The following is a 13,150-nucleotide window of genomic DNA, read 5'->3' as shown; positions in this document are numbered from 1 at the left end:
ATATACGTGTATATATTTGGAAGACTGTCTATGCATGTATTTCCTTGGAGAAGTCTTCACAGTCGCTACAGTGGTTGACTCTGGTATAAGTAAATAAAAAGACCTGTGTTGGTTATAAATAATTGTTCTTTGTATGCTGTACAACAGCACTTTTTGGTAGTTCCACTTGCATGTAGAGTATTAATTAAGAGATAACTGTCACTGCAGGTTGGCTGCAGAAGGCTGCAGAATCCAGCAGAGAGATAAATACCAATGCCAAGTCATACAGGTTGGAGAGCATACAGGAAGTCCATAATGAAAAATTAGCTTAAAATTTAAACTCACTTATTACTAACTTACTGTTTTATATGCAGAGATGAAAAAGTCCCAAATGCAGTTGTTAAGGGTTGTACATACCAGGTGCAGGGGTTTGGGTGTTTTAGAGGCTTTTTTGGGTCAATCTACATGTGATACACTAGAAATTGAAATTTTGGGATGCAATCAGTAAACTTGTTAGGAGGGTATAGGTGCCCTTTTTAACAAGAGTGTGTACAGCTTTCAGCACACTGGGAAGTCTTAGAACAGATTGCAAAGAGTCATCTCAGCTTGATTCAGAAGTCTTGTAAGTGTCCTTCATGTTTGAAAGTGTTTTGGTTTCTAATTAATTTAGCCAGAAGACATGTTATTTCTGACCTTCAAAAACCACTGTCTGTCTCATCCAAGTTTTAAAAGGTCCTTAAACAGTTTTATTTTTAAAAAAACAATAAAAACCAACCCAATAAAAACAATCAAAAAAACCCCAGCAACCTCTCTTGTCCTGTTGTGAGCAGCAAAGTACAAAATAGAGATATATAGCTATTTCTAGTGATCCGTTATATGTATAACATGTTTTTCCACAGTGTGGGGTCTGGGTTTGGATTTATATGACATAGTAGTGCCATTTAATGTAACATGAAATCTTCATTTCCATGAACTCACCAGCAAAAATCCCATTAATTTCAGTAAAGAGATATCTACTTTGCAAATTGTAATTTAATACCATTTTCTTACTGACATTGAAGTCAGTAAGAATCTCTTTACCACTTCAGAATAAGACTCTCCTTCTGTGTGCTTGAGGTGTAGAGGAATTTTTTTCTTCAGTCTCAGTGACAAGGGCTGCCAGCACTGTGAATGGAAAAATGCACTGCTCTGCCATAGTTAAATAATCTAAATAGAGCTGTCTACTGTCTACTGTTGTATTGCTTTAAGCAGCCATCAGAAGCTGTATGTAAATTTGGTATAGGATTTATGCACCTGATTGAGATTAAAATAATGGGTCTTCAAAGTTTTATAGTGAAATTACCTTTTTGAAGTATGTAACTTGTAATGCATCTTATGGAAGTAAGTTGATAATGCAAGGTTTTTAGGGACAATCTAGATATATGAGCAACAGTTCTGCATTAAAGAAATCCATGAAGCAAGAAAACTACACATTTTTAAGATCATATTTCAGCTCAGGAAAGTTTTTGTTGCTTCATGAATTCTGCTCAGAAAAATCTGAATTATAATAAGAATAGGAAAGAAACTTTTTTTTTTTCTTTCTTCTTGGTGTCATTGCCATCAAAATCACTCTGCTTTAAGGGTTTGAACCTGGTGGGAAGATTCCATAAGTGCATGTGTTTTAAGGCTCCTCAGAGCGCTGGGTCATCTATTTCAGCCCACCCACCCTGCAAGAGTGACGCTCCTGCAAGCAGGAGGTCATTACTACTGCTTCTTTCCTATCCTACGTGTCTCCTAAATGCCATGTTCCAAAAGTGTCTAGCACTGTTTTCTCTGAAATACATCTTGTGGAGGTGCAGTTGATCCAGGCACCCACTGCTGTTGAAGCGTGGTGCTTCTCTAGCAATTGATGACCTATAGATGATGAAGCTGAGCAGTTGTTGGGTTAATTCTTTGTAATGCCACCTAAATAAGCTTAAATGCTGCCAATTTGTTTGTTTGTTTGTTTGTTAAGGGAAGGCAGCTTGTACCTAACTGTAAACTGGGGGCTGTGGCCAGGTGGAAGTGCCTGAGGCTCTGGGGTTGAAGGCACAGCTCTGCCCTGCTCTGCCCCCAGTCCTTCCCAAATTCTGCAGCAGCCCTATTCTCCTTCCCTGCTCTGATACGCATGGTGTTGGGCAGCACCAATTGACAGAGGCTCAGTTTTAGACTTAGTTAAGCCTTAATATACTTAATATAGGAATTCTTATGCATTACTACCAGTCCATTGTTAAAGTCCAAGACGTTAGTAAAGGTCTTGATAAAAGTATCAAGTATCCCACAGCATTCTCCTGGAGAATCTGGCTTCCCACGGTTTATTTGGGCTTCCCCAATGTTTATTTGCTATATTTTGTGGGTTGCACTTACCATACTTATCCCTTTGAGCTTTTCTATACGTGAAATCAGTTCTGCTTCAAACTTTTGATTTGTGCCATGTTTTAGATCAGTGATGATCGTGGCAGAGAACACTGCAATTTTTTTTTAAACGTGATTACCTTGTACATATGTATTTAATGCATCCATTATTAGCTCAGGTGTATTTCTTTTTTAATGATCTTCTTACAACCTATTTTCTTTGTGTTTCACTTTCTTTGGGGACTCATATCCTTAGCAAATGTATTCACCTCTTCATATATTGCTATATTGAATCTGTTCTTGCTGGAGTTGGCCTATATTTTGCATTTTCCTGTAAGATAATTTTTTTGGAGTACATAAAGATAATTTAATTTAAAAATTTAAAATTAATCATTTGACATTCATCATTGATAAGTCTTATCTTTTCAGCTATGAAAATGACAACAAATTAAAGTGTATTTTTCCTCATAACTGACCTAAAACATGAGATTTAGATGCTATTAAGTCCAGTATATTTGCCTGTGAAAAATAGCTTACTGTTGAATCAAGTTCACTTATTAAAAACAAGAACATTTTCTTTTTTAAAACATGGGCATGAAAGTCAAAGCAGAACAACCAAATGTTTTGCTAGGTAGATACCAGTAGAAGCAGAATGGGGAGAAAATCAGAAGTTGTATTTTTGTGTGTTTTTTTAGAATGAAATATTCTTAGTGTTGTATGCTTCTAAGGTGTATGGAAAAAGTGTTATAATCAATCTGATTGGCTTTTGTCATACTTAATGATTTTTATGATTTATAAATGAGTTTGTTAAGACTTCAAAAGGGGATATTGCCAAATATTTTTAAATGCTTTTCGTTCCATATAAAAAGAGAATTGGAAAGGAACATGCACATCATTTACGATTCCTCTAGAAAGTGTTAAGTATTTTTTTTCTTAATGTGTAGCTTATTCTATAAATGGCAGTATAGATAGCTGTCTCTCTTTTCACTTGGAATTGAAGAGGAGCTTACTGCAAAAATCTGCCAGTTCTGGATGAAATGGTACAGAAATAGGTGTCCCAGCTGGTTGGCCTAGGGTTCTTTTGAAAAACTGGCTCATGTCATAGCTGGCTCCCTTTTTCTCTGCAGACCATGTAACTTTGTGACAAGAAAGCAACAAAATGAGGGCTAAGGAGAATAGCCATCCTTTATTGGATGAAGGGATAAAATACAGTGATGAAGGATAAGGAAGAATCTGAGGTAACTTAATGACTTCTTTGCCTCAGTCTTTAATAGTAAGATCAGTTGGCCTCAGGGTCCCCAGCACCTTGAGCTGGGAGACAGGGATAGGGAGCAGAAGGAAGATTCCAAGTGACCTGCTGTGCAACTGAGACACCCACAAGTCTATGGGAGTCAACCCAAGGGTACTGAGAGAGCTGGCAGAAGAGCTCACCAAGCCACTTCAAATCATTTACCAGCAGCCCTGGCTAACAGGGGAGGTCCCAGGTTAGTGGAAGTTGGATAATGTGACACACATCTACAGGAAGAGCCAGAAGGAGCTTCCCTATAGACCTGTCAGCCTGACCTCAGAGCCAGGCAAGGTCATGGAGCAGATCATCTCAAGTGCCACCATGCAACATGTACAGGACAAACAGGGAATCAGGCCCAGCCAGCAGGGGTTTTCAAAAGGAAGGTCCTGCCTGACCAACCTGGACTCCTTCTGAGAAAAACTGATCCACTTAGTGTGTCAGGTAAAGGCTGTGGATGTTGTCTACCAAGACTTTAGTAAAGGTCTTGTTACTTTCTCCCACAGCATTCTCCTAGAGAACCTGGCTTCCCACAGTGTGGCCAGGTGTACTCTTTGCTGGGTTAAAAACTGACTGGCAGTCCCATAGAGCTGGTGGTGAATGAAATTGCACCCAGCTGGTGGCTAGTCAGTAGAGTTCCCCAGGGCTCAGTACTGTTTAAATATTTTATCAATGATCTGGAGGAGATCAAGTGTGCCCTCATTCAGCTCACAGACAACACCAAGTTGAGGAGGAATGTTGGTCTGCTAGGGAGTAGAAGGTTCCACAGAGGTATCTGGACAGACTGGATCAATGGGCTGAGGCCAGTTGTCTGAGGTTCAACAAGGCCAGGTGCTGGGCACTTGGGTCACAACTCCATGCAATGCTACAGGCTCGAAGAAGGGTGGTTGGAAAGCTGTCTGACAGAAAAGGACCTGGAGATGCTGGTCAATTCCCAGCTGAACATGAGTTAGCAGTGTGTCAGGAAGGTTTAGCTTGAATATTAGGAAAAATGTCCTTGCTGAAAGGATGATCACAACTCAGAACAGGCTGCCCAGGGAAGTGGTTGAGTCTCAGTTCCTGGAGGTGTTTTACAGACCTGTAGACGTGACATTTAGGGACATGGCTTAGTGGTGGACTTGGCAGTGCTGAGTTAAAGGTTGGACTCAGTGATCTTAAAGTTCTTTTCCAATCTAAATAATTCTACGGTTGTAAGAGCTGTCTGCTAAAATTAGGTGTATTTATAAAAAGTTGCATAACTTCCTGGTGGTGTTACAGCCCTAATCAACTGATTTTTGCAGTAGCAGAGATCTGTCCCTGCTGAGTGTAGTGGTGGGAGCTTTGATAATACCCTTGCACTTCCACCCCACACCTGACACAGTGTTTTCTGAACTGAGAAATTCAGTAAAGCAGGGCACCCAAGTGATGCATGTTCTGGATGGCTACTCATCAGTGCAGTCTCAGCTAGCCATGTAGCACTGAGACAATTAATAGATTTGAATAAATGAGGGAATTTACAAAACAGTTATGGAACCTTGGACATGACACATTTTCAGACAACATGGTATTTTATATGATTATGATTTGTGCAATCAAGGCTCTGTTGTGCCTGAAAGTAAATGAGTGTAAATTGAGAAGGAGAAAGGGTGCATATTGAGAAGTGTTATATATAAAGTCCAAAGATACTACTAAGATGTTGACTTGCTTCAGACAGTGCATATATATCTGGGACATATTTCTGTAGCTCTCTTCTAGGAAAGGTCTAAAGCAAGTAAAGGAGATTTATTCCAAGATTAAAAAAAATTACAAAAACCCCTACTTCATTTTTTTTTTTTATTGGAACTATTCAAAAAGTGAAATATAATGGCCACCTAAATCAGTTTGAGTATATCATAAATAATGCATTAAATATTCCATCAACAAATAACCACAAATTCAGGTTACTGAAGCAAGCAATGTGAAAAATCAAGGTGTAGCAAGAAAACCTGTTGTCATTTTATCTTGAGCTACAAAATGTGCCCACTCCCTGCTTCTAAATTCACAAGTTGAGCCCTGTAAAATGTCATTCCTCCATACTTTTTATTTCCCTGATTATAAGCCTTGGGTTTTACATGGGAGTTACTCGACTAACAATAAGTGCTCACTTTCCTTCCAGGACCAAACCTGCATCTTAAATTGTAATAATATATGTTGTAGTGTTCACTAGGGGGTAAATGTTATGTGGAAGTATGAAATAAATAGTTTGTGGTGAGGCTGTCATAGGTTTCTTCCCAAGGAAGCCAATTGGTAAGGACTTGGCAACATGTTTTAGAGATATGATACCATAAGATGGTCTATAAACTGAGTGTGAAAGAAAAAAAAATTAGCATGATTCTAGCAGTGTACAAGGGAGGTGGAGGGAAGGTAATTCAAGCTACTGGTGCCAGTATGATTTATTAATATTGAGAAGCACATCACATCTCCAGCATAACTATACTACTAAGTGCCATAAAACCAAATCATTATATGATGAAAAAGGCCCCTTTTCCTCTAATTTAAAATTAGATTTATAGTTATGAATGATAACCATGCAGATTAATCTAATTTTGGTTTTAACATAAATTATATAATAAAGCTTCTTCATATTCTGGTACATTCCCCACCTACAGGCAACAACACTTTTTAAAAAAGTAGTCCAGCAGTCTTACTCTTAAGATCTGTGCTCACTAAAGAGTATGAAGAACCTATATATTCACAGGGTGGATTAGGTAACTCTTTCTCTGTTGCATTCTGGCCTAATTATTTTTTCACTGAAGGACTAAATGCATTGTTATCATATCCTAAGGCTTTATTTAAAAACTGTTGTCCTCCCTGATGACTTTCAGATACTTTCAAGATGCAAAAATGGGATGTAGTCATTGTGTATGCATGTTTTAAAACTTGTGCTGATGGACACAAGTTTGACAGGAGAAACATTTTGATGGGTTTTAAATAGCATATGTGTCTGAGAAACACTGCTGAAAACTAAAAGTTCTTTCAGAGTAACTCCTGTGGTAGAAATTTACAGCAGTGAGCTTCCCTCTATGTGTGAGCTTGGAAAACTGGTCCTGTTTCTCTGTCTCTGTGCCTGGTTATCTGTATTACTTTCTTTCACTAGTAGATTTTAGACAGGAGTGTCCCACTGAAAGAAGCAACTCTGTATGATAAACACTGTTCATTGAAATATCAAGTCATGACATTGTGTTATGGTTTCTAATGCACTTAAACCAGTTTATTTCAGGAAATTGTCACATTTTCTTTGTCCATCTTTTTTTCTTGTTTGAAGTAGAATGTTCACCTTTTGGTGATACAATAAATAAATTATTTGTTTTTCATATATCTTGACCCATATTTTAAATACTTTTTATTTTTTTATAGGTCCTCCCATGCCATCCTCCTCATCTAGTCCATCAGTTACTGAACATTTACACTCCCCTCCTCCATCACCCAATCTCCATGACAACCAGAGGTGGTTATTAAGTAATAATGCCAGCCAGCCAGTTCAGGATTCTGATACAGATGAGGACTATACTGCCGGCTCATATCTAGTACAGACTGGTGATAATCCAGTATCTGTCCCAGGTCATGGTAAGAAGAGGACACTTTGTCCATAGTTTAAATACCCTTTTATTTTTCATCTTCTTAAGAAATTGTCTAACAAAACTTAAATATATCAAAATGACTCTGTATTTTAAACTGATTTTTCCTTAAATGCTGCAAATTGTTTCTATTTTACTGTAAGATAAGCAAGAGTAGAAAATAACTGCTAACATACAAAAACTCATTTAAGTCATTTAACAGGCAATGCTTATGTGAAGGAGTAGCTATTAATGATTTATTATGTAATGTAGTTTTTAGCAAGTGACTAACCTTTAGTTGTACTTTTTAAAGGGTAGGCTGAAGTTAGTAAAACTGTCATGATATTTAGCTTCAGAATAATGTAGAAGTTGTCTTTAACTACCTCATCAAGCTCAGCAGGTTCCAGCCATTCTGTACATTTCCTAGGGGAAGGAGAGCAGGATTTTTGTTACTGGATAGGGCACTCAAGACTGAGGAAAAAGCTCTAAAGGAAGAGAGTTGTGAGATGACAGGAGGCAGTGGTGCCTTCTGAGATGTATGTTTCCATGCTTCTCTTCCTTACAACCAGTATCAGTAAGCAAAAGGAGTGACATACTTTAAACACCAGTGCCTGCTTAAACATCATGCCCAAAGAAACCACTTTTTTCTTTTCTTTTTTTTTTTCCAATTTTTTCCCTTTTTTCTTTTTTTTTCCTTTTTTCCTTTTTTCCTTTTTTTTCCTTTTTCCCATTTTCCCCCTTTTTCCTTTTTTTTTTCTTTTCTTCCTCTTTTTCCTTTCTGCTTTTTTTTTTTCTTCTTTTTTCTTTTTTTCCTCTTTTCTTTTGATATGAGAAAATGTATTAGCCACAAGTTTCCATTTTTGTTGCACGACTGAGCAGATTTTCTTGGCGTAGGCAGACTGGAAGAATATTTTTTTTTAATTTGAAGCCCTTCTCAGGTACATCAGCAAAGCTTGGAACAAGCCACTTCATAGTCTAAGAACCATTTCTGTCTTTTGATTGTTAAAATCTCACCTGCAGATGAACCACTAGAGGGAGTATGCAGAAATATTTTTCTGCAGATTGCACATCAGCTGGTTGGACAGAATTATTTTGCCAAGCAGAACACTAATTTGAGCTTCTCTTCTTAGCTTTGAGGGAAATTTTAGTGTTGTGTCTAAAAGGCCAGCTAAGAGCATTCATGTATGTGAATTTGACATATTTGAATTAAGATCTTCAAAATTATGCTAACTTTATTTTTGCATGTTCAACTTGCTCAGTATTTAATCTGTGAAGAACTCAGAAAAATGTTCATGCATTTCATCAGGGTATGCTATCTTTCTTTTATGTCTAGGAGTATGAAATAAAAAAAAGTTAGAAAATATATGCACTACCAAAAAGTAGTCCAATTTTGTTAAATAAGTCAATTTATTTAGATTACTATATCCTCCAACCCTTCTTTTATAAATGAAGATTACTATATCCTCCAACCCTTCTTTTATAAATGAAAAATGGAAAAGCAAGACAAAACTGCTAAAAATTTTGAATAGTTTGGATGATCTGCTTGCATCTCTTAGAAAGCTAGTAGGTGTTCATCATTCCTCTAGATTTTAGTCTTATTGCTGCTTCTGAAATTTTGAACAGTTGCTTGCCAGTGAGTTTTCCAACTTCCATGAATATTCCTTAACCAGTTTTATCCCAGACAAACTAATTTAATTTCATCTGATCCTGTGTCAAGTCAAGTCTTGGCCTTTTAGCAGAACAACGTAAGAGGGGTTTTGATTACTAGTAGGAGTTAGCACCGTGGTATATGTTGAGGAGTTCTTTGTTCGTTGTAAGACTTCTGCTAAGCAGGAGGAAAACCCAGCATACTCTGAAAGTATGTGCTCGTTTTTCTTTTCCCTCTCTCTTCCCACTGTTCCCTCCCGTATCCTCTACTTGCAGATGTCCAATATTCACCCCCTTAAGTGTATGTGTGTAGCAGAAGTGTTTGCAGTTCCTGCTGTCAAATGATCTTTCTTTTGCAAGCTTGAACTTGTTTTTAGAAGTGCTTTAACTTGCTAACCACGTACACTGTATATATAGTGATTGCCATAATTTAAGTCAGGCTTGTTGGTTTTCTGCTGGGTAAGATCATAGATGCTCAGGTAGTGGACTTCCATTTCCACAATCAGCTGCAGGATGAGGGTTTGTGTTACTGGAAGAAAGATTCCTTTCACTTAGCACATAAATGAATATTGCTTGGATTATCTACTTGATTTGCTTATGATTAGTTTCTCATATCATATGCTGATGGCCTATTGGTGGTGAAAAAGTATGTTCTTTGTAAAACAGGAAAAAGCAGAATTGAATAAGGTAGCTATAACTTTCTTCTACTTGATGATATGCATGGTTGTGTAGCATTGCATTGTAGTATGTGGGTCCTACCAATTCTATCAAGCCAATATCATTTAATTGTGGCCTTTAGTATGCTATTATTTGATTATTGCATTTTCTTTAGCTCAAATGGTAAGTAATGGAGCACTTCCACAGAAAGAAGGTTTTTTTTTTTCCACCAGTTGTCTTTTCTTTTGCATCTTCATGCAAGCTTTCAATGCTATGTAATCATAATGGGTTCAAAGTAAGTCCAGTACCATATTCCAAGTGACTTTGTCCAGTGATTATGTTGGCAGAGGGTGAGGGATCACAGCTGAAGCATTTAGGGATAAAAAGGTGCTGACTGAAAACAATTATGTCATTGAACTGCTTTCAGTTATATTGACTTTGTTTGAATAGCAAGTCAAATTAACATCTTCTTAGTCTATTCAAACATCTAATTTTTTTTTTTCCTTTAGAATGAGTTCATTTGATCAATGTATTTTATTTGATCAGCTCACTCAAAATTTAGAGGACCTGAATATGTGTGTAGAATTTTATTAATCTATGATGCTGGATTTGATTAGCTTGTTTTTCTAACCAATGGAAATTAGCTTCCTTTTCTGGAATTAGCTACAAAAGCAAAGAGAATTAGTAAAATGAGTTATCAGATGCTTATCACAAGAAGCAGGTCTACATGGAGGTATTACTAGTAGCTTTAAAAATTCAGATCAAGTGAGGGCTGCTGTGGACAGTTTAATAGGAATCATTTAATTTCTCTGAGAAATTGTGTTAGTCATGAAATTCAGGAGGAGATAAATTTTAGGACCATCAGTTATATCTCTTCTTCTACATAGCATCTCTGATTAAGTCTACTGGTTCCTCTTCTTTGGGGTGCATCTCAGTATATGAACTGTTCCAGCAGTCAGTCTGTTTGCCTACTGCTAACAGAACAATTTATTTACTAAGTCTGTTGTTTTTAGAAAGAGCAGCAAAATGGTTTATAAGAAACAGGGACATCTGAATACATGTGCAGGGAAATGAAACAGTTGTTTAAGTGAGAGGGAGAGTAGAGTGGACTGGGAGCTGGGAGGAAAGGATTCTTGAATGTGATTGAGTTGGAAAACTTTCTTATGTCACTAAGTCTGCTTATAAACAATAGAAGTCATTTAGTATTTAAGCATCTTGATATGTTTCTTCATTTTTTCCATGTAAAGTTATAGATTAATCAGAATTTGGAGGGGAAATTATTGAAATTAGTAGCAGCTTATTTTTTAACACAGAATTTAATATAATGAGAAATAAAATGCTAAATTCTTAGTTTAAGCAGAGAGTGTGAAGATGAGATATAGTTAATATTTAATGCTTACTGCTGACAATGAAATGGAAGAGTCTGAGTTAGAACCTCAGATTTGAGAATTTTTATCCCCTAAATTGGAAATATTATGGGAGAACCATAAAATGCAAAATAGAGAAGGATGTATTTCACAGCAGCATTTGTATAGTGCATTTGAGCATCAAAGTTCTCATGTTTCTTAATAACAGTTAGTGAGGATAGTTTACTTATTGGGAAGGTCTGAAAAAAATTCAATATAGTATAAACTGGTTTTCAGTTGTCCTTGATCAAGGATCTGCCAGGTAATGCACAATAAACAAGATTTTGCTCCAGCCACATGGGAATTGCAGACTGATGGGCTTTTCAGTTCAAAATGGCTAAGACTTGCTACAAATTTGGAAATCTAGAGCACAACTCTGAATTCAAACTTATGAAAGATAAAAAATAATGTAATAAAGCTGGTTGAATGAAAACATATTTGAACTCTCTGCATTTGGATGTAAGACATCTCAATCTACAGACACAAAGTGCTGTGGCGTAATTCTATAAATTGAGGATTTTAGTTCACGGTGACTCATTAGAAGTTTATGGGAGAGCTTACACAAAAATATGCCATACAGAAATTACTGTTTTTATTATCACACAATGTCAAGAAGCCAAGAAGCTTCTGAACCCTCTGCTTTTGTACAAGTACCTGAGGGAAAAGGTGTCCAATGCTCAAGCTTGGCACTAATAAAGACACATGTACAGAGCTTAGATGTGAATTATTAGGTGTTTGTTAGGGTTTTTTTACTCATCAGATTTTTACTCCATCTCTCATGTTTATTTTTCTGCATAGATGCCACAATTCATGTATAACCAGCATAACTAAACAATCTGCCTCACTTTGACATTTTTCTTTCCACCAAGAGCAAAATTAAATGGAGGTGTGATTGGAAGTATACACAGGGGTTTGTGCCATAAGATAGTGGAAGATGCTAGTGACTTTTAAGGCATCTTTTCGTCCCTTGCAGCTCCTGTGAGGATGGGAAGAGGAAAATGGGATTTCCCCCTTCATACCCAACTGACTTGTGAGAAGGTTGGAAGTAACCTGTGAATATTGAAAAGGCCCATGGCAAATTAAGTCTTAGCCAATGTGGAATTACCTTATGTGGCTTTCTGGTAGTCCTGATTTAGTGCCTACTAAACACTTCCCAGTCCTTATTTCATCTCTGCTTTGTCAGTTATTCCACAAAGGAAACTGCATGTGCTGGTGAACTAGGACTTGGCAGTCAGGCCGTCACCTGCCATGTAATTTCACAGAAGGAGTTATTTTGATTTCCTAGAATATTCTTAGTTGAAAGAGACCCACAAGGATCATCGAGCCCAACTTTTAAGCGGCCTACACAGGGATTGAACCCACAACCTTGGTGTTATTAGCACCATGCTCAGATGAACAGCATTTTAGTAGTTCAGATTATTGGGGAACAAAAGGAGAGGGTATGGGGGTGTTCTAGGACACAAGGAAACAAACATGAGGTCACGAGATTAAATGCTTAAAAGCTCTTCAGGTTTTTTTTCAGTGAAGTGTATATATTTACTTCTTTTCCTTTTCATCATACTCAGAACTGTCAGTCATCTGGAATCTCTGAGGGTATCCACATGCCTTATTTTCATTGTTGTCTTACACATTGTTTAATGAGATTTTTATCTCTTATCTCATAATTCAGAGTAAATTAAATTTTGTCAGTACACACAATTTGTCCTCAGCTCTGACACTGGCCCTAAGACATGTTACTTGCAAAATTAACTCTGACCTGCTTGGTTTGAAATAGTCTGTGATGATAAATTAGGACTAATAGTTCAAACTAGGAGGAGTTGTATTGAAGAATATCATGGGGATATGCTACAATCTTGGTTTTATTTAACAATCTCGTTAGTTATATGGAAGAAGGAGTAAAAATGGCACTAAAAATTTCCCAATGATACTAAATAGCAAGTGTTCTGAGTGCTAACTAGAGACAAAATGTTAATAGAAGAGGGCAAGGAAAGATCATTAATTATATAGCCAGAAACTAATAAAATAAAATTATAGTTGAAAAATATAAGCTGGTCTGAAGTGCAGTGTGTTCTGGAAAAATCTAAGAAGACATGGTCATAGAGAGTTTTAATTAGGCATTAATCTGCAACATGGTCTGACTCACAAGTACAGTTTGAGCTGGGTATACATATATATCAGTGAAGAGGGATTCCTAGACACAGCATCAATGGAATTTAAGTTTGAAATTC

General features: G+C 36.9%; 1 protein-coding gene across 50 annotated transcripts in view; it reads left to right on the top strand.

Annotated features, from left to right (window-relative positions):
• Nucleotides 1–13,150, top strand: part of TENM3 (teneurin transmembrane protein 3) — an 843,796-nt gene that overhangs the window by 663,367 nt on the left and 167,279 nt on the right. For 36 of the 50 annotated variants that reach the window (XM_086889906.1, XM_086889899.1, XM_086889907.1 and 33 more), the window contains one exon: nucleotides 7,013–7,222. The exons of the other annotated variants lie outside the window; for them this stretch is intronic. In XM_086889906.1, coding sequence (XP_086746032.1) covers nucleotides 7,013–7,222 — 210 coding nt within the window. The remainder of the gene's footprint in view (nucleotides 1–7,012; nucleotides 7,223–13,150) is intronic. 50 annotated transcript variants of the gene reach the window in all.

The sequence above is a fragment of the Cyanistes caeruleus genome, chromosome 5 (genome assembly GCF_971803275.1).
Source record: "Cyanistes caeruleus chromosome 5, bCyaCae1.hap1.1, whole genome shotgun sequence".
NCBI classification, from domain to species: domain Eukaryota; kingdom Metazoa; phylum Chordata; class Aves; order Passeriformes; family Paridae; genus Cyanistes; species Cyanistes caeruleus.
This window is presented reverse-complemented; position numbering and strand designations above follow the sequence as displayed.